The 23755-nt window shown below is 42.7% G+C and overlaps 1 protein-coding gene and 1 long non-coding RNA gene across 3 annotated transcripts; one reads left to right on the top strand and one right to left on the bottom strand.

Moving 5' to 3' along the window:
• Window positions 1-733: 733 nt before the first annotated feature.
• Window positions 734-6727, bottom strand: LOC308588683. Its single transcript, XR_014008870.1, has 3 exons — window positions 2444-6727; window positions 1535-1771; window positions 734-1166 (listed from the first exon to the last, which is right to left on the bottom strand). It is a non-coding gene; the product is annotated as an uncharacterized lncRNA (long non-coding RNA).
• Window positions 6728-7212: 485 nt separating this feature from the next.
• On the top strand, window positions 7213-22012 carry SIK1 (salt inducible kinase 1). Of its 2 annotated transcripts, none has more exons than XM_081197171.1 (14): window positions 7213-7352; window positions 8061-8291; window positions 9223-9339; window positions 11535-11598; window positions 12027-12188; window positions 12565-12689; window positions 12815-12938; window positions 13583-13806; window positions 14354-14503; window positions 15057-15179; window positions 15492-15714; window positions 17193-17468; window positions 17874-18123; window positions 19056-22012. In XM_081197171.1, exons 2-14 carry the CDS (start codon window positions 8139-8141, stop codon window positions 19459-19461), a joined length of 2397 nt encoding a protein of 798 aa, XP_081053297.1. In that variant the 5' UTR covers window positions 7213-7352; window positions 8061-8138; the 3' UTR covers window positions 19462-22012. The 2 variants fall into 2 exon arrangements, with proteins under 2 accessions (XP_081053297.1, XP_081053298.1); XM_081197172.1 differs by lacking the exon at window positions 7213-7352 and adding an exon at window positions 7454-7579.
• The last annotated feature ends 1743 nt before the right edge of the window (window positions 22013-23755 follow it).

Raw genomic sequence — 23755 nt, forward strand, 5'->3', positions numbered from 1 at the left:
GTCATACTTCAGGAGCAGTGAGGACACCGTTTGTTTTAAAAAGGTATAATCACAGATAATACATTTTTAACATGGGATGCCCACTTAGCATAAGTAAACCTGGAAGGAAATGGTTTTCTCCCAAGACAAGGCAAAATTAAACATGATTCAAAGCTTTCTTCCATCTTCTTGGTGTGAGCTGATTTTGAAATTATTTCTGCAGCATTCATCTTGGATTATTTCCAAATGTAGGGGGATTTTTGTCCTGGGGGTGGGAGTTTGTCATTGTTTCTGTTTTTGCAACTTCCGCCCACCATTTATATGGTGTTCCCATGTGGTTTTTGGCAGGAAATTGGGCTGTGTTATAAAATGCTCGTTTACATTTTAGCAACCTCTTCAGTAAGCATAAAAGGGGGTGGAGTTCTGAAATTTTTGAGGGGAGAGTGAAATTTTTCAAAGCTCTTGTGTAAGGGTATGTGTACCTTTACCACCAGCAGGTCCCGTCCCCCCCACCATTTCATTTACTTTAAATTATGCTGTTGCCTGTTGCAGTAGTGGAACACCTCTTCTCCCAGAAGGCCCCTGGAGCAAGGCTACATCCTGGCCTAGCATCATTCCAGGGGCATTTGGGCAGGGTGTGTGCATTTGAAATAATGGAGGCTGCCAGCTGCTGAGAGATGTTTTCCTGCTGCTGCTATGTAAAACTTAAGGCAGGGTTGGCCCACCCATGAGGCAAAGCGAGGTGACTGGTGCCTCAGGTGGCAAGATCCACAGGGGAAACTAATCCCGATGTAGATCTCTATTTCCCCCCCACCCTCCTGATGCAGACCTTCACTCACCCCTTCTTCCCTCGTGGGGAGGGGAGCAGCATTTTGTGGTTCCATGGAGTGTAAAGAATCCCACATTCCCTTGTTTTGCATGTAAATTGGGTGAACACATGGAAACTAACAAGAGTTCACCACCATCATAGTTTGATCTTCAGGATGGCTGCCAAGAAATAGGAAGAGTGTATTCCGCCCCAACAGTAAGACTCGCTGGTGCCATGACAATTTCTGTGTCAAGGAAGCAGTTGAGCAGGTTGATGAGAAAAATTCTCAATATCTGTTTGAGGAGCACCCACATGTTTTTCCAGTCCGACATAGAAATGCCACAGAAGGCACTGGATGTGCAGTTTCTACAGCAGTCACCTGCTTTCATTGCGGAGCATGAAGAAATCCCACCAACGGAGCTCCCTCCAACCTCCTGTAGCCCAAGCTGTGGGCAATTTGGTGCTTCCTTCTAGTTCATCCAATCCCAGGGTGACCTCTACATTAATGACTGCCGTGTTTGAAGTCATGACATTTGCTCAGATCAGGAATCACCAGTTACTCTAAGAAAGCCCAAACAACTCCCTATGCTTAGGGGCATTTAATTTTTTTTGCAAACTCAAGAGACCAGCTTGTTTCTTCCAGAAAATAAGCTCATACCTCTTGGGCCAGGGGTGGGGTGTATAGTAGTAGACAATGGGACAAATGTGATGAAGACTGCAAAGGATTTGGGGCTTGGACACACTGACCTAGTCTTTAGGTCATTTAGTGGTAATCTCCCATTTGGCTTGATCAACCCAAGTGTCTCATCAAAGTGTTTGGCACAGCTGGCTGTATGTTTATCCAGGAAGGGAGCTGCCTTTCACATCCAATGTGGCCATGCTTGCATTCATTGGGAGCAAAATGGACTGGAGCTTGGGTCACCAACTACAGATGCAAGCACCTTCTTCTCTGTTGCCATGGATCAAGAAGAGGTCTCAGAGGAACTACAGAGGAAGGGTGAAGAAGAGCCAGAGGGAAGACTGGAAACTGATTCAGAAAAAAAGGATGACCACTAGACAGACACAGACAAGCTACTAAGTGTTGAGTTATAATTTCTTTGGCAGTACTGGTTTGGCTGGCAGCAAAAAATACTTGCATTGGAACACACAGAGTAAACTAATTGGTACCTTTCTGACAGAAAAACGAATCCTTAATCATTATTTCCCCAAACCACATAATTATTAAAAACACCATAAATTATGTTGCTATTATGTTGTATTATATTAATTACAGAATGATGATGACAATGTCCCAAGGAGAACTTTTATAAAGGGGAGCTACAAGGAGGCCTCTTGTAGGCATTATCTTTGTAAGTAAACAACACTATATGAACTTTCCCAAAAGCTCCCAAATCAAAATTTTCATTTTGTTTTCTAAATGTGGTCTTGTTACTTTGTAAGTATGAAAATAAGATTTATGCAGAGATAAATATGGTTTGGTTCTGCAGTTTTCTAAAGAATAAAAAGCTTTCCTTGGCATAAATAAAACTCAAAATGAAAAGGAAAGAAACATTGCAATCCTATACATATTTGCTTAGAAGTAGCCCAGCCCCCTCTTCAATAGGACTTACATCTGAGTAAATATAGGAGGGCAGTATGTCAGGTCATGTAACTTACATATAAGTCAGTCACAAGTAAGTCTAGTACTTCAGAGTCTTGAAGACAGTTCTTCCGGGGCCCTAGGGGAGATCTTCAGGTGTCCCTGTCTGTCTATGCCCCAGCTGGAGCACCTGCACATTCTATTACCTATTCTCCTGTGATGGGTGAACTCCTCTGATCCCGCATGCTTGATTTGGAATTGTGAATCCCTTTCATGCTTCTGCTGAACATGCAGAGGTGGGGGAGCAGGGAGACGTGACCAGTGGGGGCAGTCCTCCCCTCCCCGCAATGCATTCAGTCAGCATGCATGTGACCGGCATACACAGGACTGTGAATATGACGAAAGGGGGAGCAAAGGAAGGAGAACTGGGGTAAAGGTCTGGCCTAGAGAAATGATGCCATTTTGGCTGGACATGGGCAAACAAGAGAGGGAGCCAATGTGTATAGAGTTGCAAAGTCTAAAGTCTAGACCATGTTCGGGGAATTCTGACGGCTGTGGCTTTTTATAACATCACAGTGTTGTGACCTACCAACCCTAATGGACAGAAAAGGATAAAGGGCATTGGTTGGGAGGAGGCATGGACTGAGTTTCAGAGATTATATGGAACTGGCCAGCCAGTTATTTGGCTGCAAGAATATTGTGATTATAGAATGGTTCAATCTTTATTTCACTTCATTAATTCCACCAAAAAACCACCCCTATTTGTTTTGAGTCTACGAACTCCCTTTCCTGCAGTTTCATATATTCCTGTTGTAGCAATTCAGCCATTCCCAATCGGAAGTTAATTTGTCCATACAATGTGCAAGCTAAACAGTACATGAACACAAAGCTGCTCCTTTCATTGAACAGGCAAGCACATTTGTGTAAGAACTTTATGCACACACATTGTCAGAATGCATACCCAGGGGTCTGCACAAGGGCAACTTGTGGACTGATTCTATGCTGAACTGGTGAGAGTGATAAAGCATACACTGAGAATACTCTGCAAACTGCAATGTTGGGGGGAAGTCAAGCTGACTCATTCCTACACAGATTTTAAAGTGGTACAGCAGATCTACAAGGCATTTTAAAAACAGAGAGGCAGGGGAAGGAGAATGTCTTAACTTTCAAAACTTCTATCACCAAACTACTTGAAAACATCGTATTAATATTTAACTGGAACTGGCAGACAGAAAAGTGTGGGAACTGCTTTATTAAAAGAATCAATGTTGATGTAAATGGCATTGCAAACATCACAAGGATATCATAAACCCTGGGAGGTTTTAGATGAGAAGAATGGGTGAAACCTGACCTGTGTCAATCAAGCCCTAACATGTGTGCTACCTTGAGACTCATCTAACATGAACCACAGATGTGACAGAGACTGAGGTCTGGATATATCAGAATGTATAACTGGGAACCAAACACCGTCTCCACTCATGACTAGAAGCTGATGCAAAAGGGGAGGGGAAGTGGAAGAAAGTTTGGTGAACAGGCATAGGAGCAAAAAGGGAAGTGATCCCTGAACAGTACAACCATCACCTGTATACACATACCAACCTGAGACTTCCTGTTGCTTGTGCAGTACTAGCACACAAGAGACAAGTACCAGCAGACCCTGGACAACCCTGAGATATGCACAATTGCAAAAAGTTGCAGGGGGTAAACCTCAAGGTCCCACCCCAAGCATAAGAATTCAAAATGGAATACTGTACTGAGAGACTGAGAGTAAACAAACTCTAACTGGGTGGGAGAGGACAGAACAGTGGCTGAATGGAGTGGTTGGAACAGGAGGATGGATCAACACACATATATACACATATGATGTATACATAATAATAATATCGTTGTCTGAATAGGTCCTGGTTCACCCAAGAGCTATTTATTTATGTTGTGAGGATCAGAAAGTGAGAGCTTCCCATAGACCTCAATTGAGCAATGAAATAATTTAATGTAGCTGGAGTTGAGCACAAGTGTGTTCCTCCATATATAACACCACATAAAATTTCCCATTGAAGATTGAGCAAGCTCAGTGGGCACAAAGTGCAAGCTGGTTGCAGGGCGGGGGAAATCAGGGGAAGGTATGGAATTGGGATGCAATGGAAACACTAAACAGCAACATTCCACACTGTAACATTGTGTTGCAAGCCCCACTTGAAAGAATTAATTCTAGAAAGATACAAGGGTCCCCAGGATAAACCTAAGACTCCAATGGGCCTCACTCCTGTGTAATGTGCCATAATAGATCATTTTACCAGTTATGCTGAGCTGCTCAATATCATCCATTCTTGGGTGACAAATCCGTTTATTTTATGACTACAGTAAACTCCTGCCTTATTCCAGGTGTAACTTTGTTTAGGACAGTCTCTTGCCAGGGTTTCAAGGGGATGAAACATAGCCTGTCACAATGTATCTCACCCGTAATCACTTCTAGGGAATTGTTCATTTGCAGCCACTGTGCTTGTACATGTTGTTTTGTTAGGTTTCAAGTGCTTCAGTGAGAACAGTGAGTTTTGTTTCCTAATAATCAGGAGTATTCACCTGTTATTTCACATGAGGTTCTTTGATCACTGTTCAGACACTAACTGATCATCACTGAACAGGTACACCTCATTACCTCCATCACAAAGATAGGTCAAGTAAAGTCCAAGGTCATTGATCAAGTTTGTGTCTAGCAGCCCAAACACTCAAAACTCCCAGATGTCTATTCTGCTAAGGCCATGTCTTGTTTCTGTCACACCTACACTCTTGTCCTTGCAACCTAATTTTAACTTTTGGCTCACTGGAAGACAGCTGTGTAGGAACCATGCAGTGGGTATAAACGATTTTTTAATTTTTATTTCCATGGAGTAAATGTGTACAGAATTCCTACCTAAATTTTACTGCTAAGCAATGAGATATTGACCTCTCCTTCTCTCTGAGAAAAAATATGTCCAGGATATGCTCGTAATGTTGTAGTTGGTTGTTGCTGTTGTTTTAAACACCATAATAATTTTTATATAACATTTATATATCAATTTGTCTCAGTCTCAAAATTTCCCTGATTTTTGTTATGTTCCTTCTGTGTGTTTTTTTTAAATATAGTTGTGATTATGCTAATAATTCAAAGGGAGGGGGGAAACCCCCAAATGAAATGAAAAATGTATAAATTGGCTAGAGCTGCATAGAGGGAGCACATGCCATAAACCATGGAACTGAGTTGACTACATATGTATATATATACATTTACGTATACAGAATTCTCTACCAAGCCACAGCTTCTGCATCACCTCACCCCAAAATGACGTTGCTGATGGCTAAATTTTGGGCCGGGGTGATTCTCCACTCTCATTCGGAGGTTTTGCTGCATTCTTCTCCACTCCGGGCAATTGAAACTAGCCTTTGGACTCCTGGCCTGCTGCCACATTGCACGAGCTCTCGGCCAATTTAAATGGCATTATAGGAGTTGGGGCAAGGTGACCCACGCAAACTGAATCCAGGCAGGACAAACTGTCAAGGTCACGCCGGGGATTTTGCTTGCAGCCCGTTTATTATTTGTGCACGCAGCACATAAAAAATGAAGCACTGGATCTACAAGGCACGTTTAACTGTTTCGGGACAGGGGTGGTTTGTTGTTTTAAATTTGGTGGCCGCCGGTCCCATCTTCGTGGAGTTGTGGGCGTGAGGGATCCTCGACCATCTCTCGCCCGCCGCCGAGGCTCCTTGTTGTCCATCCCGTATCGGGAGATGCGAGGAGGGAAAACACATCTTCTCGGGCGCTTTTAGAAGCCGAGGTCTCTTTGGTCCGATTTTAAGCGCCCCGAGGGTCACTTGACACACGCGGCTTCCAAATCCCTTGACACGTGGTTCCAAAAATCAAAACAAAAAATAAATCGAATATGCCCGAGAGCTCGGACCCTTTGCGAGGGGGGTTCAAGGCCAACTTTTAACAGGCGCCTCCCCCCTCAACCGCCTGGAGAGCCCGGCGACCACCCCCCACAGGCCTCATTCCCCCCCCCCCGGGGGCGGGCGAGGAGCTGAGCCGAGCTGCCCCTGGCTGCCCCAAAGGAGAGGCCATTCCTGCCAGCCTAGCCTCTCAGAGCCGCGGCCAGGTTTAATCCCTGCCTTGGGTGCCGGTGCGTGAAGATGCCTAATCCTATTTCGGTTGCACATGGATGGGGCGACACCGCCCTGCCTGCCCGCCTCGCTTTGCCGCGTCGGCCAAGAGGTTAAATCCGCCCCACTGGCGCCTACGGGGTTAATCGGGGTCTCGGGCGAGGCGGCGCACGTGCGACCGTTAACTGCCAAGCAGCCCCGCTCTCCGGCCGCCATTTGCACACGGTCTCGTACATTCTCACGCAGTAGAGCCCGTAGAGTTCCACGCGCCCAATCTCACACTGGGCTCCGGGGCACAAGGGGTTAACAAAGGAAAGGGAAAAAAGAGAGAGAAAGGGCCTAGGCTGAGTTCCGGCGCTGGACGGGTTAATTGGAGGCGCTGCGGCTCCGACAGGGGGCGACCCCTGCAATGATAACAAACGGTCACGTGGTGCGGTTCGAGCGGGGAGGGCCGTTCCTCCTCTCGCTCCCTCCCTCTCCCTTTCCCTCGGCGCTAACGTCACCCCACCTTCCCGATCTCCAGGGCGACGGGCCCATCTGGGCGCGCGTCAGAGCCGCCCGTCTCTTGGCAACGGCTGGATGTCTCTCTCTCCCTTCTCATTCAGCCTCGCGCTTGATCGCGCGTCGCTCTGGCGTCAAAGTGACGTCAATGGGCCTGTCTCGGTTTTCGGAGGGGGCGGAGGGAGGGCTTCCCGCGTGCTCCTCTGGCCCCGGCACACACAGAGCGCGAGGGCAGCAGGGAGAGCAGCAGCAGCAACAGCCTGGGAGCCTGGCAGGCAGGCAGGCGGGCGCGGAGCAGGAGGCGGCGACGGCGGCAGCAGTCAGCCCGCCAGCCAGCCCGCCTCGCGCAAGGTAGAGTCGGAGAGCGAGGCGCGCGGGGAGACGCTCGCAGCCGGCGCTGCGCTGACTCGGGGCGCAAGTTTTCCGAGGGGAATTTCCCGCGGCGCCTCCGCCTCGTGGCTTTCATGCTCCGTCCTCGGGGGCATTCCTGGGCTCCCCACAGTCTGGGTAGCCTAGTCTCTCTCTCTGCCTCCCGGGACGGCGGCTGCTTTGAGGGAAGCCCTTGCTGCAGCCCCTAGGTAGCTTTTGAGTGGAGCGTTTCTGTATATATGTATATAGTATAGATGACGATCGTCTTGTGAATAGTCCAGGCGAGGTTCCCAAGCTGCAAGACTCGCCAAGCCGCAGGGGATTTGCGCGGCGCTCGTCTTAACGCCCCCCAATTCCCGTCCCATTCATTGTTAGTGGAACTTGAATGGATCGGGCGCAGAAGTTAGTTTTTCAGATGATCCTGGAACGGGTTTCTTCCCTCATCCTAGACAGAACTTGCCCAGCACTTTTCTGCTACTTATTGCTAATTTTTTAAGCTGCAAAAGTACCTTTCGTTGCCTTTATCTTAGGCAAGCTTTGAAAGAGTCAGTTGCGCTTTCTCCAAGTTGAAAAGTCCTCAGGACTAACTTATGAAGTTTGGGGCAATTTGGTAGAACCTCAGTGGGGCAGATTATATATATATAATAATTCACTGAAAAATTCACTGGAACTTTATTTGTCTTCTTGCAGGTGCAGATTCCAGTCTCGGAAGAGGAAGGCTTATGTAGACATTTCTAAATAGCATTTGTCACCCACCAAAATCAAACCATGGTGATCATGTCAGATTATACAACTGTCCCCACCTCAAGCCACAGCCAGCAAAGGCCTCTTCGGGTCGGATTCTATGATATTGAGAGGACCTTGGGAAAAGGCAATTTTGCTGTAGTAAAACTGGCCAGACACAGAGTCACCAAAACGCAGGTGGGTGTGTTGATGTTTGCTGCCTTGATCTGTATAGAAAATCAACTGTAAAGAGCTGGTAGTATTCCTCTGTGGGGCTTTCTGTTTCCACAGATAAGGACTAAACTAGGTACATTAAGAGAAACTCCCTGGAGTAGACTGTATAATAGAATGTAGTTAAAATAGCAGCAGTTCAATTTGCACATTGAAATCACTTCAAAATTAATTTGGAAGTATTGGTGATTAGTGCTCTCTTCACTATTTTTGTTGACATAGTTAAAACAAACTGACGACATGGTGTCTTAGTTGATATTCCTGGGTAGTTGTCAGTTTTTGAAATAAGCTGTGTAGTGCAATTCCAGCTTACATTACCTTTCAGAACTTTAGTGGGATATGTGATTTGGATCAAAACACTGAAAGCTTCGACATTGTTTTATATATATATATATATATATATATATATATATATATATATATATATATCAGTTTAATTATATATGCTGTCTGGACTAGACAATATATTATAAAACACGGAACATCGGGAGTGATTGCCATTTTAGTTAAATTCAGTGACTGGCACTTTGATTCCTAAGTGTAGCAGTCTTTAAGCATAGTTTAAGGGGTAAGTAAGTTGAATTTAGTGACACTTCTAAGTAAACACGTTTACAATTGTGCTGCATTCACTTTTATCTGTTTACAAGTTCTGTTGGTTCCAATGAAATGGATCGTCAGTGAACTAGTCTTATTATTATTATTTGTTGATTGAACTAGTCTTATTATTATTTGTTGATTGAACTAGTCTTATTATTATTGCATTTGTTGATTGCTTTTCCCTAACTTTCTCAAATATAATTCGTTTTTCAAAACATTTTTTTAATTGTACTTGTATGTTGTGCAGTAGTATAAGACCATATTTTACAAGTGTTTTGGGTTTGTTTTCTTGAAACTATAGGTTGCAATAAAAATTATTGACAAAACACGGTTAGATTCAAGCAATTTGGAGAAAATCTATCGAGAGGTTCAGATTATGAAGCTTTTGAACCACCCCCACATTATCAAGCTGTATCAGGTAAGAGATAAGTTCTGATCACTACCTGGCTATTAGACTTATCCTTATGGCTTTGGCTGCTAATGATCTTAAAATGCACATGCTTCCAACAGGAAATGAATTAACATTACTTTTCTAAACAGTGCTGGAACAAAGTGACAAAGTATTTTCTATCTAAATATTTAGCAAGGTTGTTATTTTGTTTTCACAATCAATTCAAACAATTATAAATTGTTCAAATGTGACTGTAAATCATTTGATGTGCTAGGTGTGCTGGGTAGGCATACATAACTAAAATTCCTTGTGCCTTTACACGATGAAAATACTTCTCTGCTTATAGAATTTTCAAAACCATAATCAAACCTCTACTTACAATGCTGATTATTTGAATTACTAGTTGAAATTGGGCTTCGTCTGAGTAAATGTGTTTAGGGTCAGGCTGCCACTTGGAAGTTTTCTTAAAATCTTGGTTTTAGGAACTTCAAAAGCCACAGTGAAATACTATGCAATTTGTTCTAGCTCAGTTGTATTTTCAGCACATGCATTCCTTAAAAAAAGAACAAAAACTGATGTACTCTGCATCTGATGAGCAGAGTTGAATTTACAAATGCTAAATGTCTTATCTAATTAGTATTTGGTGGAAGTTCCTTTTAATCATCTTAAAGAGCACCTTATGGATTTAAGAGGAAGGTGATGAGTGACTTTTTGTCTAAGGAAGAAGAAAACGTTAAACGTGGCTTAAGAATATAGCTGCTCTTAAGTTCAGTGTACAGTAACAATTGCCATAATATAAGATGCCTAGAAAATACATCTTATCTTTGGGAAGATGAGCAAGGATAAGCTTCGCAAAGATGAAAAGCAGAGCCAGTGAGAAACTTGTTTTGGTGGCGGTATTATTTTTAAAGTACACATATACGGCTGCCATATGAACTGCTGTAACACATATTTAGGTCTGTTTGTCATCACTCTACCTACCTGACAGATAATTTTTTATTTCCTTTCTATAAAATAGTCCAGGTCAAAATAATATTTCAGGCATTAAATATTGTTTAAATCCTCTCATTGCTGAATTAGGCTACTTATTTGAACCGGAAAAGTGTTTTTAGAAGCTGTTTTTGTGAGGAGGAGAGGACAGTATTCCTACCTACACGTCTTTTCTGTGTTCATTTTTTGATGCACCCCATTAGTGGAGGAGTCTGAGCTGCAGGAATTAGGTGAAATGCCAGTTTGGGGGTGGAAGGATAGTGTTGACTTAGTTTCAACAGCATTGTCTAATTTTAATCCAACTGGCCTCTTTCCCAGAACATTTTAAATATCTTACTCTTTCCTGTCACTTCTTTCTACATATATATATATATATATTTAAAATTTATATTTTTCATTATGTTTATATGTGGGATGAGAGCGCCTTTCTCTGCCTTTGATAGTCAAACCTCATTGCAGACACTGATGCTGCTTTGTGGTTCTTAATCCTTTTTTGTAAGCCAGAATTTACTGAACCAGAAAGTACAGAGTTGTTTGGGAGAGCTGTCTTTGACGGATGTTTTATATTTATCATTTGATGCTGTAAAGCAGGAGAGACAGTCTCAGGGAGCAACATGTTAATTATTTTTTTAAAAAAAGAATTTGAACCATATTTTAAAAAATGCTTTAGGTCATTTTAAACTTATTTTGCAGGCGGTAATGCCTTTTAGAAGTAAATTGATACTGAAATTGCCATTCACACTTAAGCGTTGATGGATGTTGAGAAATAGCTGTGCACACATAGGAAGCTGTTATGGATAGACAGGCACGTCTAGTAACTTACTGAGTGAATAAACCCACACAATACCAAGTGTGAATGGGGCGCTTGGATAGTTCTTGTTTGCTTTTTGTTCCACCTTCTGAATGTGTCGGTCACCTGCTTCCTAACAGTGAGATCATGAGTCCTGTTAACTGTCCTTAAATAACATGATACGCCTGTGTAGTTAATACACGTTAATGTAATAAATTATGGACATTGAAGGAAGAGGTGGATGCTATTGAAGTATCTCTGTATAGAAACAATATTAGGTTCATGCAGGGAAGCCTGGTCTTTTCGTTTAGCTCTTTTCTGTGGAGCAAATGCATTTGATATTCAAAGTATATTAAATATTTCAAAGGCCTGTATCTTTAATGCATTCTGGGGTTTTTTCTCCCCTCTCTCTCTTTCTCTTCTCCCTCTATACCCTTATTAGGTTATGGAGACAAAAGATATGCTTTACATTGTAACTGAATTTGCAAAAAATGGAGAAATGTTTGGTAAGTTCTTATCAAAGCATAGCAGTAGACACTTCCTTAGTAACTTGAATGTTGGGTGAGGAGCATGCATCTTAGCATTTGGATAAATGTGGGCTTTGTTTATCTGTAGGCTTCTACAGACATAGGATTATATGGGTTACACTCTACTTCAGATAACTGTGCTTTGAACAGACAAGTATTTGTCTGGTCTAGGCTGCAAAGCCAGATATAAATGAATTCCTTAATTAGCTGAAGTCCAATTAATGGATGGGAATTTATTTGTGGGTGTGTTGTTTTATGAGGGTACAGAAGCTGAGGATTTCAATCCTAATGCTTAGATATCCAAAGTAAAGGTCACAACACTGAAGGAGGAAAGTCTAGTTGGGGGTCAAAGGAGAAGTTTGTCCCTGGCGTTTAGTATTTGACCCTTTTGTCATTGTCTTTGGCAGATCACTTGACTTCCCATGGTCACCTGAGTGAGAGTGAAGCACGGAAGAAGTTCTGGCAGATCCTTTCAGCTGTAGAATATTGCCACAGTCATCATATAGTGCACAGAGACCTCAAAACGGAGAACCTGTTGTTAGACGCTAACATGAACATCAAGCTTGCAGGTGAGAATGGTTGCACAGATTATGTCACTAAAAAACTTAGTAGGGCTTCATGAAATCCTTGTATGAACAACTTCTTTGTGTGATGCCGCAATAGACAGAACCTTTGAAATTCTATGTTTTTCAACCTGCTGAATGGATTATATATAATACTTAGCAAAGAAGCATAGGTGCAATTTATTTATTTACTGGATTTATATAAGCTGCTCAGTGACATACTTTCTCTGAACAGCTCACAATAAATAAAAGAGTAAAATCCAATGTTGAAATACAAAAGCAAAACAAATACATAGAGGTCCCTTGCAGTGCCCCTGCTTGCTTTAATTACAAGTGTATTTTTAAAAATATAAAGGAATATTTCATTTATCTTCCTCTACAGACTTTGGGTTTGGAAACTTCTACAAATCTGGAGAGCCTCTCTCTACGTGGTGTGGGAGCCCACCTTATGCAGCCCCTGAAGTCTTTGAAGGAAAGGAATATGAAGGTCCGCATCTTGATATATGGGTAGGTATTGCATTCTGTATTAGATTTCCCGTTGTGTATTAATTTTCCAAGATGGTGATGCTTGACAGACTTCACTGACTGCATTTCAGACATTCATGTATTGCACTGTTTTCCTTTCTTGGCAGAGCCTTGGCGTTGTGCTTTATGTCCTTGTCTGTGGCTCTCTGCCATTTGATGGACCCAATCTGCCATCTTTAAGACAAAGGGTGCTCGAAGGACGATTCCGTATTCCCTACTTCATGTCACAAGGTGTGTTTACCAATCTTTCTGGCATTAGAAATCCACAATTCCTTCCCCGTTTTGTAGTTATTTGTTAGATTTTTAGGTTTTGAACCATATTTTCCAGATAAAAGCTTATGTCTTGCATAATCCTGTTTTTGGTGTTTAGAAGGACACTCTAGATCTATGTTGATAGTGAAATCATATGTTTCCCAGGTAGATTTTATATGACATGTACAAAGGCATATCTGTGAAGAAGAGGATGGCACTCTGGCTGTAGTGGCTTATATTTAATGAAAAGGGGCATATTAAAAATTATTTTAAATTCATTCAGTCATTAAAACTAAGACATTCTGTCAAAGACTGAAATATTGACAGTTTGCTACAGTTCCCCAATAACTTACACCTTGCTCATGCTGTGGAAAAAAGAACATGTTAATTTATAATTGTTTTCAGCATATAGACTCAAAACAGCTTAAACTCTTTTGAGCGGTATGTGATACAATTGCAAAATAACCATGAAGGTAGATTTACCTTAGGTTATCAGACAGTTGTTTGGTGCTCTTTTATGGGTAATAATAAAAAGTAGTGGCCACTAGTTTAGCTTTCAGTGATGCGTCTTGCCTCTTAATATCTATATTCATGTTTCGGTTTTGTGTCTTGTCTTTCAACAGACTGTGAAACGCTGATTCGACGAATGCTGGTTGTGGATCCCACAAAACGAATCACAATTGCCCAAATAAAGCAGCACAAGTGGATGCAAGCAGACCCTTCCCTTCAGCAGCAGCAGTCTTTGTCATTCTCCATGCATAACTACAACTCTAACCTGGGTGACTACAACGAACAAGTCCTTGGGATCATGCATACTCTTGGGATTGATAGGCAGAGAACAGTTGAGGTGAGCCCTTAGCTACATGTTTGGCATCTGAGAAGCCCTTGTCCCTTATAAAATATTGGAATAGACATTGTGCTCTATAGGAAAGGGTAATATGTTTCCCATTCAGATTTCAAATTTTGAAAATGGTGCCCCATGTTGTGGTGGTGCTAAAAAGTAGTGTGTTGCTTGGTAGAATTTCTTCCATGTTATCTGGAAACCAGGCAGGGTGCTTCTCAAATATGGCACTATAGGCACGAGACTGAATTATTAGGCTGCAGACATACCTGGCTGATAAGAGGGAAATATGGGACATGTGAGACTAACTTGAAAGCACACATGACGAAGTTTTTTTGCCTTCTGAGAATGGGCTTGCGTTGCTTCTAATAATACACACATCCCAATCCCTCTATTTTAAATGCATCATTTTGTAGAATCCCTCTTGATTTCGGGGGCTCATTCTTCCTAGTAAACGTGTCTTGACCTTCTGACCTTTAGCGAAGAGGTGGCCCTCCCCTCTTGAACCAAGCAATCTATTAACAGCTGCCTTTCTCTCTCCTGTCTCCTCTAGTCTCTACAAAACAGCAGCTACAATCACTTCGCTGCAATTTATTACCTTCTCCTGGAGCGTCTCAAGGAGTACCGAAGCAATCAGTTGTCAAATCGCCCAGTAAGCAGCCGTCAGCAAAGGCCAAGGAGCTCAGACTTCAGCAACATTGAGGTAAGATGATGCGCTGTCCTTCATAAGGTCACACCAGTTCCTCGCTGTCCTTTTAAGAAGTATATATTCTGCTGCATATTCTGCTTCTGGGGCAGTAGCTTATATTTTGCGTGACCAAGAGTGGCATTTTCCTCATGTTTCTTTTTATGCCTGAGATCAAAGGACATTTTTCAGCAGGGGATAGGAAGCGGGTGGGGAGGAGGTCTCTTGTACCCGGCCTCAGTGTCGACAGGAAACGTGGCTTGCTTCAGGTTTAAAACCAAAATTCTGGAAGCACTCAGGAGGATGTAGAATGAATTATACAAGTGTAAAAACCATAGGCTGCAGGAAATCTCCGTCTGTGAAGCATTAAGCAGACGGGAGCTGCATCCTGTGCAATGTCCAAACCTCTGTATTACTTGGAACTCTGTATGGATATGTATTTATTGAAGAGCAAATTAATTCATCCTTTCATATTGATCCATACCCGTGCAGCCTTTCAAGCTTAATGTATTTGTTCTAGTTACAAGAGTGGTTGGTAATGACTGTTCTCTCAATCCTTCTTTGGCTTCAGTTGCCTCAGGACAGCCTTGCCAGCGAGACCTTGAGATCATCTCTGTTCTACCAGCAGCCCCAGAATCTGATTCAGTCGCCCTTGCAGGCAGAAATGGATTGTGACATAAACAACCCATTACAGGTTGGTGCTGCTAGCATCCTCACTTCGTGTTTGATTGAAGGAAGTGTACATGCCTGTGTGTGTGTGTTTGTGAGTGAGAGAGACCTGAGGGCAAAAATGTCTAGGATGTATTTAAATATCCACCCCATCCATCCTTTTATTTGGAAATAAAATTCATAAAACTGAATAAAAAATCCCTTGAAGGATATCATAGAGGCATAATACACAGGGTACCCAAGCAGCAATGATAATGAAGGGATCGTTGGGGAGAGGAATGTGGGGAAGAACCAAACAAGGGCACTCTATCACTTCCTGTCTTTTTTGACCTTTCAGCCTATGTTCTTTCCTGTGGACCCGAACTTCAACAGTCTTTTTCGGAATCGCTCAATCTCTCCAAACAGCCTCCTGGAAACCACCATCAGTGAGGAAGTCAGGCAGGACAAAGAGCTGGAGGAGGAAATTAAAGCCTTCAACCCCATTCGCCTCCCCATCAACACAAGCCGAAGGCACACGCTGGCTGAAGTGACAACTCATTTTTATCAGTGTTCTCCACCATGTAAGTGTTTGCAAGAAGGGTAGACCGCAGGATATACATAGAGGGTAGAAGAGTGTTTCCTTTTTGTGCTTTAAACAACATGTTGACAGACATCACAGTTTTTTTGTACCTCTGTTTAGTGCATTTATTCACAGTAGGCTATTTAAAACATTTGGATTTGGAGCCGAACAGCCAAGTAACTCTCACAGGCCTATTCCAGAATGGGGCTTTTCCTTCCAGTGCACAATAAACATGTAATGGTTATTGGAAATCTGAACGACATTTACCCAAGCATGATCATCTTTGTAGAGAAAATTTCCTTTTTTAAGCATTGTAGCTGCAGTGTTTGTCAACGTTTTGTCAAAATATGAGCCCCATAGTTGGAAGATGGTGGTATGAGCACCATTGAGAATATACAATAGCTCATTAGCAGAGCATCTGCTTGCATGCAGAAGGTCCCAGGTTCAATCCTGGAAGTCTCCAAGTAGAGCTGGGAGAGACCCTGGAGAGCAGCTGCCAGTCATTGTAAACAATGCTACTTGACTCTGTTTAAGGCCATTTCCTATTATTTTTCTTGAGACTAGCAAAACAGGCTCTTTCCCTAGCCATGCCCTCTTAAAACCTTTTAATTCCCTCTCTCTTCGTTCTCTGCTGCTCCCCAAAATGATAGAGGACGTCATGTAACCATTTAATTTAAAAGTGCAAGTCTGAACATCAGACCATAGTTTTTGTTAACTGTTTTATTTACTTTTTTATTCTTCCCTCTTCCCATTCCCTCCCCGCCCTAGTTTCTTTGGAAATTGTGTGTTTTCACTCTTCGGTACCTATCTTCAGTGGGTATGGGGTGTGTTTTTGAAGCTTAGTGAACAGTTTGCATCTCTCGCTGCATTCCATGGCATTATTTGGAAGCAGGATATTTTGCCTCTGACACGGAGTTCTAGCCAGCTATGCTAGCTTCTTGGCTGGTGGGTTGATGTTGCTTTCCAGGGAGGAGAGGGAAGAGATGGCAGGGAGGTCAGTGCAGTGCAAGCACACTGGCGGGTTAACCTCCCCAGCACATCCTTCTCCCTCCTGGTAAGCTACAGAACCTGCCATGATTTGTGTGCTACCTTTACTAAACACACACCACACAAACCCACAATAGTGTCAACACTATTCCCGTAACTTCATCCTGTCCCCTGGGAAAGGCCATCTAAGCCCTAAAACCAAGATAATTATTGCAGCTGCACTTGATAGAGCAAGGATCCCCTATTGTATTATTACTCGCTTTAGCAATAAAATCACCCTATAAGACTACATTGCTGCTATAACTGGGATGGCACGCCTGCCACGTACAAAGCCTTGTGAGTTTTATACTTGTTTGCATTGTGGTCTGAGGCTTCGGTTAATGGTAGATTTTCTTTGGGTGGGGAGATTAATCTTATTTCCAACACTCTTCTTTAACTTCCTGTATCCATTTTGCAGGCGGTCTCTTCCAACCCATCTGCTTCTTTTTGTAGGTATAGTCATTTCCTCTTCCGCAAGCCCTACGGAAGGAACCAGTTCTGACAGCTGCCTCACTTCATCAGCAAATGATGGCTCTGTGGCTCTGAGCAACTGTTTGGAAGATCAGATGATGCTTGGTCACCCAGCGACAGCCAGAGTTACATCATCGTTTCCGACTTCCCATTCGGACACACCAGTATTGCAGGCTCAGGGCTGTCTGGGTGGTGCTTCTCTGTTGCCGGTCAGCTTCCAGGAGGGAAGGAGGGCATCTGATACCTCACTAACTCAAGGTAATTATTTCCTTGCTATGTAAGCAATACCAGCCCATAAACACACACAGTAGATACATCAAGTAGTTGCTTTTTGTAGTTCTGTAATCAATATGCCAGCCTCCTGCTTTCATCATAAGATTAGCACAGACCATCTGCACACATTTTATTTGCCCATCCCATGAAATAACCTGAAAATGCAACAGTGCAGTTTATAAGATATGCAAGTTGGGAAAAGAGGAGCTGCTTGGCAGATTAAATTGGGATCTATTTGTCTTCTGTGGCTCTTGTACGAGGTTCCTGATTGGTGGGGAAATGAGCTGCAGCAGGTCTGTAGTAGGTGCAAGTAATGTGTGTGTCCAAAGACAATGTCAACCTGTCATGCTGGTAGATTTATAACTCTCCTTCTTCTTCTTTGCTTTATAGGCTTGAAGGCATTTAGACAGCAGCTACGGAAGAATGCCAGAGCCAAAGGTTTTCTGGGACTGAATAAAATCAAAGGGCTTGCTCGCCAGGTGTGCCAGTCCTCATCTGCTCGGGTAGCACGGAACGGCACGAGTCCTTTCCAGCATTCTCAGCAGAGTGCCTGCGTATACAGCAGCGGAGGAAATGGTGGCAGCGGCGTAAGCAGTAGAGAGAGCAGGAACCTCCTTGAAGAGGTGCTTCAGCAGCAGAGGTGAGAGAGGCTGTTGTACACTGGCTATTGTAACAGTAGCTTAGTATATCACGACCTTGCCTTCACATTGAAAACAGATGAGCTGTTTATTTTCCACATCACTTTTGGGACAGGGTGTGTGATCTGATGCTAGCATTGCTAGCTCCACTTAAAGCATCAGTTTGCGATATAGGGTGCTCAGGTTTAACCATAAATGGGCTGCGTCTGACTAAGTCATTCTTGGAGTTGACCCATTTAAATCAGTGGGCTTAAGTTAGCCGGGGCTAACTGAAGCCCATTGGTTTCAATAGGTTTATTATTATTATTGGGGGTGGGAGGAATTCCAGTTGTTGTCATAAGATTCGTTCTTAGTATTTTCAGGCATGGAAGGATACTTTTTAGCATCTTACATTGCTTCTGCATCACACAGAGTTCTGCACAGACATCCAAACTATGTGCATGGTGGGGATGCAAATTACACCAGCCCTACCCCGGGTCATCCTCTTCTGTGCAGGGGCTGTGTAGAGCCTAGTATCCACATAAGCTCAGTCCACACTGAACTGTGCCTCTTGATTTTCAGATCTCCGGGTGGTGTGGGTAGGATCTGTTCATGCTGGGTTGTACACACATAGCTAAACTTGTGAACAGCATTTTGGGTGAGGCAAGCACACCACGGAGGATGGGATAGGCTAAGCTGGCAAGATCCCCATTTCCCACCACACACATAGAGATGGAATGTCTGTGTAGGGTTGCAGCCCACAAGGGAGACTCTGTACCAGTGGCTTAGTCATGCAGAAGAATGTCCCCCCCCCCCCAAATCTGGTGTCACGACTTGCAAAGACAAATGCTTCTAATGCCAAGGTGTGAGGGACAGAGGCTGTAATGTGAGAACAACCCCAAGGAAGCATATTAAAAATGGATAACTTCTTCACTCTCTTCTTTCTTGTATCCAGAATGCTCCAGTTACAACATCACCAGCCAGCCTGTCACCAACCTTCTCAGGTGTCCCAGTCGCACACCATCCTCATGCCTGACACTACAGGAAGCAAAGCATCCAGTTCCTTCCCCCTGTCCGAACTGCAGAGCGAGAACTCATTAGAGTTTGCCTTCCGCAACACCCAGTTTCTCCAGCCTCACCTGTTTGGAGTCAGTGTTTCTCCAGTAACTTCAGCTGCTCACCTCCTAGACACCCACCTGCACATCAGTAGCAATGTCTCCCCCATCGCCTCCATGTTTTCTCAGCAGAATGGCTTTGCTGTGCAATCTCCGAGCTATGATGCAGTTACTTTGCAGCATGGGGACTTTGAAATGGAGGACCTTACATCCACCCAGATGGGGAAGTTCGTCTTAGTCAAATAAGATTCCCCGCCCCCCTTCCTGCTCTCCAGTTCTCGTGGTTCACACATCTTTCTTTTGGAAGAGTGTGCTGCTCTCGCTACGATCTGCAGATGGGTGATTTTTATTATTTTTTGCAACAGTAAAAACTCAGAAGCAATAACCTGTTTGAAATATGTGAAGAGGCCATTTGGCTTAGTAAAGCCCCGAACTTTATAGAACTAAAAGAAAAAAGCAATACTTGCGTCTTTTGGCTTCAACTGTACTTGCACTGAACAAATGTAACCAGAAACTGAAAGGAGAAAAAAAAACTCTTTTGTTTTTGGAAGTAAAGAATGACAGGGAAGTGGGGGTGGGGTGGGGAGGGCACAGGAGAACACTTTTCTGGTACTGTATTAAAGTCAGGCCAATACAGCTCTGCTGTTATGCAAGACTTTGACGGCTGTCAATGGTTGTGGTGTAGCAGGGGAAGGCTTTTCAAAGAAGGGACCAGAGCCACCCTATTCACAATATTTGTTTATGAATTTGTGAAGACGATAATTACCTCTTTTCTTAAAGACGACAAGCAAGAAAAAACCGCCACCCACAAACATAAACACAGATGCTTTTGTGTCACATTAATCGTTGATAGGGGAATAATGACAAAATTATTACGCATTATTTGTTTTTATACTCTTGTTAAAGGAACCAATACCTCTCTTTACTTTATATTCTCCCTTACTCAAAGGTTTATACCTTAAGAGGAAACTGTGAACTTTTCTGCTTAGTCTCTCACTTGTAGCAGCTAAGGGTAGTTTGTATTCATTAGAAGCAATTAATTTGTCCTCTGGCGGTTCTGTTACCAGACTACAAATTGTGTTCCTACCTTTCTCTCTTCCGGTGGTGGTGAGGTTCAACAGTAGGAAAATGTCTGTGCATCAATGAGGAGATGCCCATGGAATACCGCAGAGGTGATGGGAGCAGAATTGCTAAGAGGTGCTGGTGTGGGAAGGCTTTCTTTTTAAATTCTTCTTTTACCTCCCCTCTGCCACCCCTTGAAAAGCACTATCAAATGCTTTGAGGTTGCCTGTGGGATGTCTCTCAGTGCTGCACACAATCAATGCCGCTGCTAATGAGGTTTTTATGCATTTCGTTATCAGGGTCCAAACTGAACTGTCTCATTGGGGAAACGTGCAATATTCAAAAGGTTGTGACAATTATACTGACAGTCAAAAGGAAATAGGATAGCACAACTTGATACTCTTCGTAAACAGTCGTTTTTTGAACAAACTAGTTTAAGTGAGATGAACAGCACAACTTCTGGGTTTTGTTGTTTTGTATACTAATAGACGAGAGGGTTGTTGTTTTTATTTTAGGCATTTTTATTTGCGGTTTTAATATCCTCTATGTGTGTGTGTGCGCGTGCACACATATAGGACTCGGAAGACAATATACACTACTTGGCTTTTGAAATAAGCTTTTTGGAGTTCCCTGGCATTTGCTTCCTCTGACCAGAGAATGACTTTTGTTGATACCAGTGGAAGCCTGGCAATGGATGTCAGAGGGAGCGGGGAGACCACAGCAGGTCTTCCTTTGACCTAATAGATAGTTGGCGGGGGAAAGAGGGTGGAAGATCAGTTGTCAGTAGCAGGTGAGCAAGCTTACCATTCAAATGTCTGAAAACAGCTTCATTCTGTCTAACACTTTTAAGGACCCATCTCTAAATGTAACACAGGGGTGCCTTCAAGTTACTACTACTGCTTCTTGCAACCTGCAGTGTTATATATGTAAAAAAAGAAAAATAAAAAAGCTATTTTTTTAAATAAATAAGCCAAAGACTGTCTGTCTGTGGTGGTAGTGAGGAGGGAGATAAAGTTGTATAGATCTATCTGTGGCTTTTCAACCTCTTTATCTGTGTACAGTATCTATATTGACGTGTCTTCAGTTTGCTGCTGCTGCTGCTTTGTGTTCTGGAATCTCCAAGGTGAAGGGAAATAACTCCATACAACCTTCTCTCTGACTGGTGCCTTTCGGCAGAGAAAATACCAGACTCATGCTAACTTGCAAAGCGGTTTGGTGTGTGGTTTGTAGGAGTGGCTACAAGGAGTGGGAGCAAGATCCGTCACAAAGCAGCAACGTTGCCTTCATTTTCGTAAAACGGTAGCAACATGTTATTTTATGAACTGCATTCCCCACCCCACCCATTTCTGTCTTTTTACTTTATTTTCTACCATAGATCAAGAGGCCACAAAAACAACTTTTTGTTCTAAGCAATGACAAGCACTTTACTTCTTGAGCCCCCCCCTCCCCAATTGCTATAGAAAATGCTTTGAAACTATTCTGAAGTAGAAAAAGGTCATTTTCAACATTTCAGGGTTTGTGTCTCCTTTCCCCCCTTGTAGTGTTCTTGACAGTACTGTTTTGCAGACTGCAATGCAATAGATTATTTAAATACACTATGTGATTGGTTTAATTAAGATGTATAGTTTTATTTTTTATCATGACGAGATCATTTTGTTTCTTATGTTAAAGAGATGTACACCAAAATGATTAGTTGTGTTTTATTTAATATTTAAATAAACAGTTGTTGAAATAATTTACGATCTGCCTTGCAATCCTTTTTTTTAAAAAAAGTGTGGCTTTTTAAAAAAGATACATCTATTTGGGTTTCCCTTACAGCTGATCTTTTTGTAAAGTCTTTTATTTCCATGAAAAACAGAAGGGCTCCTCAGATGTTTTCCACCCCCACACAAATACTACGGTGTTTCCTGATCTGGTGTCCTCCAGAGTGTTTTGGATCACAGCATCCAAAACGCTGTGCTAGCTGAGGCTGATGGGAATTGTAGTCCAAAACATCTGAAAGGCGCTAGGTTGGGAAAGGCTGGTATACGGAATACATGGAAAAGGAAACAGAACCATGTTCTCTGGTCCTGTCCCCAGTCTCCACACAGTCATTGGAACGTATGCAAGGTATTTCTTTTTGTGTACAGTTCTATCCTCTTGAGCGCAAGCAACTAAAATTCATCCAGCACTAACAAATTATTATGGCTTAACATTTTATGGATTTTGGGGATCTTTATAGGGTTGCTAACTTTTGATATTAAAAATACTCATTTGCTGCTCTCCTAGGACCTTACGTGGAACTGGTTTTATCAAGAACAGCTAGAAGGTTAGGGGAGAAATTTGCAGAAACATAATAAGTCGAGATGACAATTATATAAAGTCTCTGTGTATGTGAAACTCAGTATAACAAAACACACCAGGTGATGCACTGGATCAAGTATAGTAATCAGTCTCTCTCTTCCTCCTACTATTGTATATAGTTAGCATTAAAGTCCAAATAAAAGGAATTATGATGTAGAAATGTCATAAAATTATATTCGGTATGGATTTCTAAAAATGGGGCAATAACTCTCACCTAATAAATTCCATAGGAAGGCCGCATATATGCCAAATGACTTGTGATTAAATCAGCTTGTTAACACACAAGAAATCCACAGCCAATATATGTAGAAGTACAAATTAAGTATTGTAACTTCACTCAGACCAAACACGAAAGAAGCATATTGTCGAGGAGGAATTGTTTTAAAGTTCTGCCTTTCTCACTGGCTCTCCCCTGCCCTGAATAATGGAACATCATAAGATTGTCAAAAGTCTTGGGATCTTTTGGAAATGTTGCAAATCATCCTCTTGGCTGGCCTTTGAAGCTAAGGATTAAGGTAGCAAAATGAAGGAAGTATCAGTGAACTTAAAAAAAATATCTGTTCACATATATGGAAATTCTTGAGCTGTCTCTGTAGTTTACTGGCATTTTAATCCCAGATACTGGTTACTTCCCTGAATGCAGTTTTGCTCGTAAGACCTGTCAAATAATGGCTGGTTGGCAAACCTAGATTTACCCAAGCGAATACTGTTGCCCTTGTTGTAGGGTGATGTAAGTAGGGCAGCTTCAGCTTCCTCCTTGGCCTGCCACTAACATCCCATCAGCCACTAAATGCAGTGTACAGGACTTGGGCAATAATTATAATTATTACTTTGTGTGGCATTGCTAGAGGCAGGGCTGTAGTGCCAGCATGGCATAAACACCACTTTCTGCACTGGGGAGTGGGGGGGGGGGGAGGTGTGTTCAGAAAGAGATTTCTGTCTCTTCTTGGGGACTAATCACGGTTTGGCAGAAGAGTGTTGGCCGGGGGGGGGGGGGGGGGAGAGCGTTTGTCTTTTACTTTCAGCAATTGTCAAACAGGAGATGCTGGCAATCTCTGTGCATGTCATCTGTTTTTGCATATGAATTTGGACAAGATCTTCCAAAGCATCTAGATTTTCCACATGCTTATCCCTC

This window comes from Podarcis bocagei (genome assembly GCF_964188305.1).
Source record: "Podarcis bocagei genome assembly, chromosome: 6".
Taxonomy (NCBI): domain Eukaryota; kingdom Metazoa; phylum Chordata; class Lepidosauria; order Squamata; family Lacertidae; genus Podarcis; species Podarcis bocagei.

What these genes read in the sequence shown, in the direction of transcription:
- SIK1 (XM_081197171.1), top strand. Translation starts at nt 8,139, where the DNA reads ATGGTGATCATGTCAGATTATACAACTGTCCCCACCTCAAGCCACAGC. An exon ending in GTCCGCATCTTGATATATGG is followed by an intron (nt 12,690 to 12,814) that starts GTAGGTATTGCA and finishes CTTTCTTGGCAG; the next exon opens with AGCCTTGGCGTTGTGCTTTA. An exon ending in TTATCAGTGTTCTCCACCAT is followed by an intron (nt 15,715 to 17,192) that starts GTAAGTGTTTGC and finishes TTCTTTTTGTAG; the next exon opens with GTATAGTCATTTCCTCTTCC.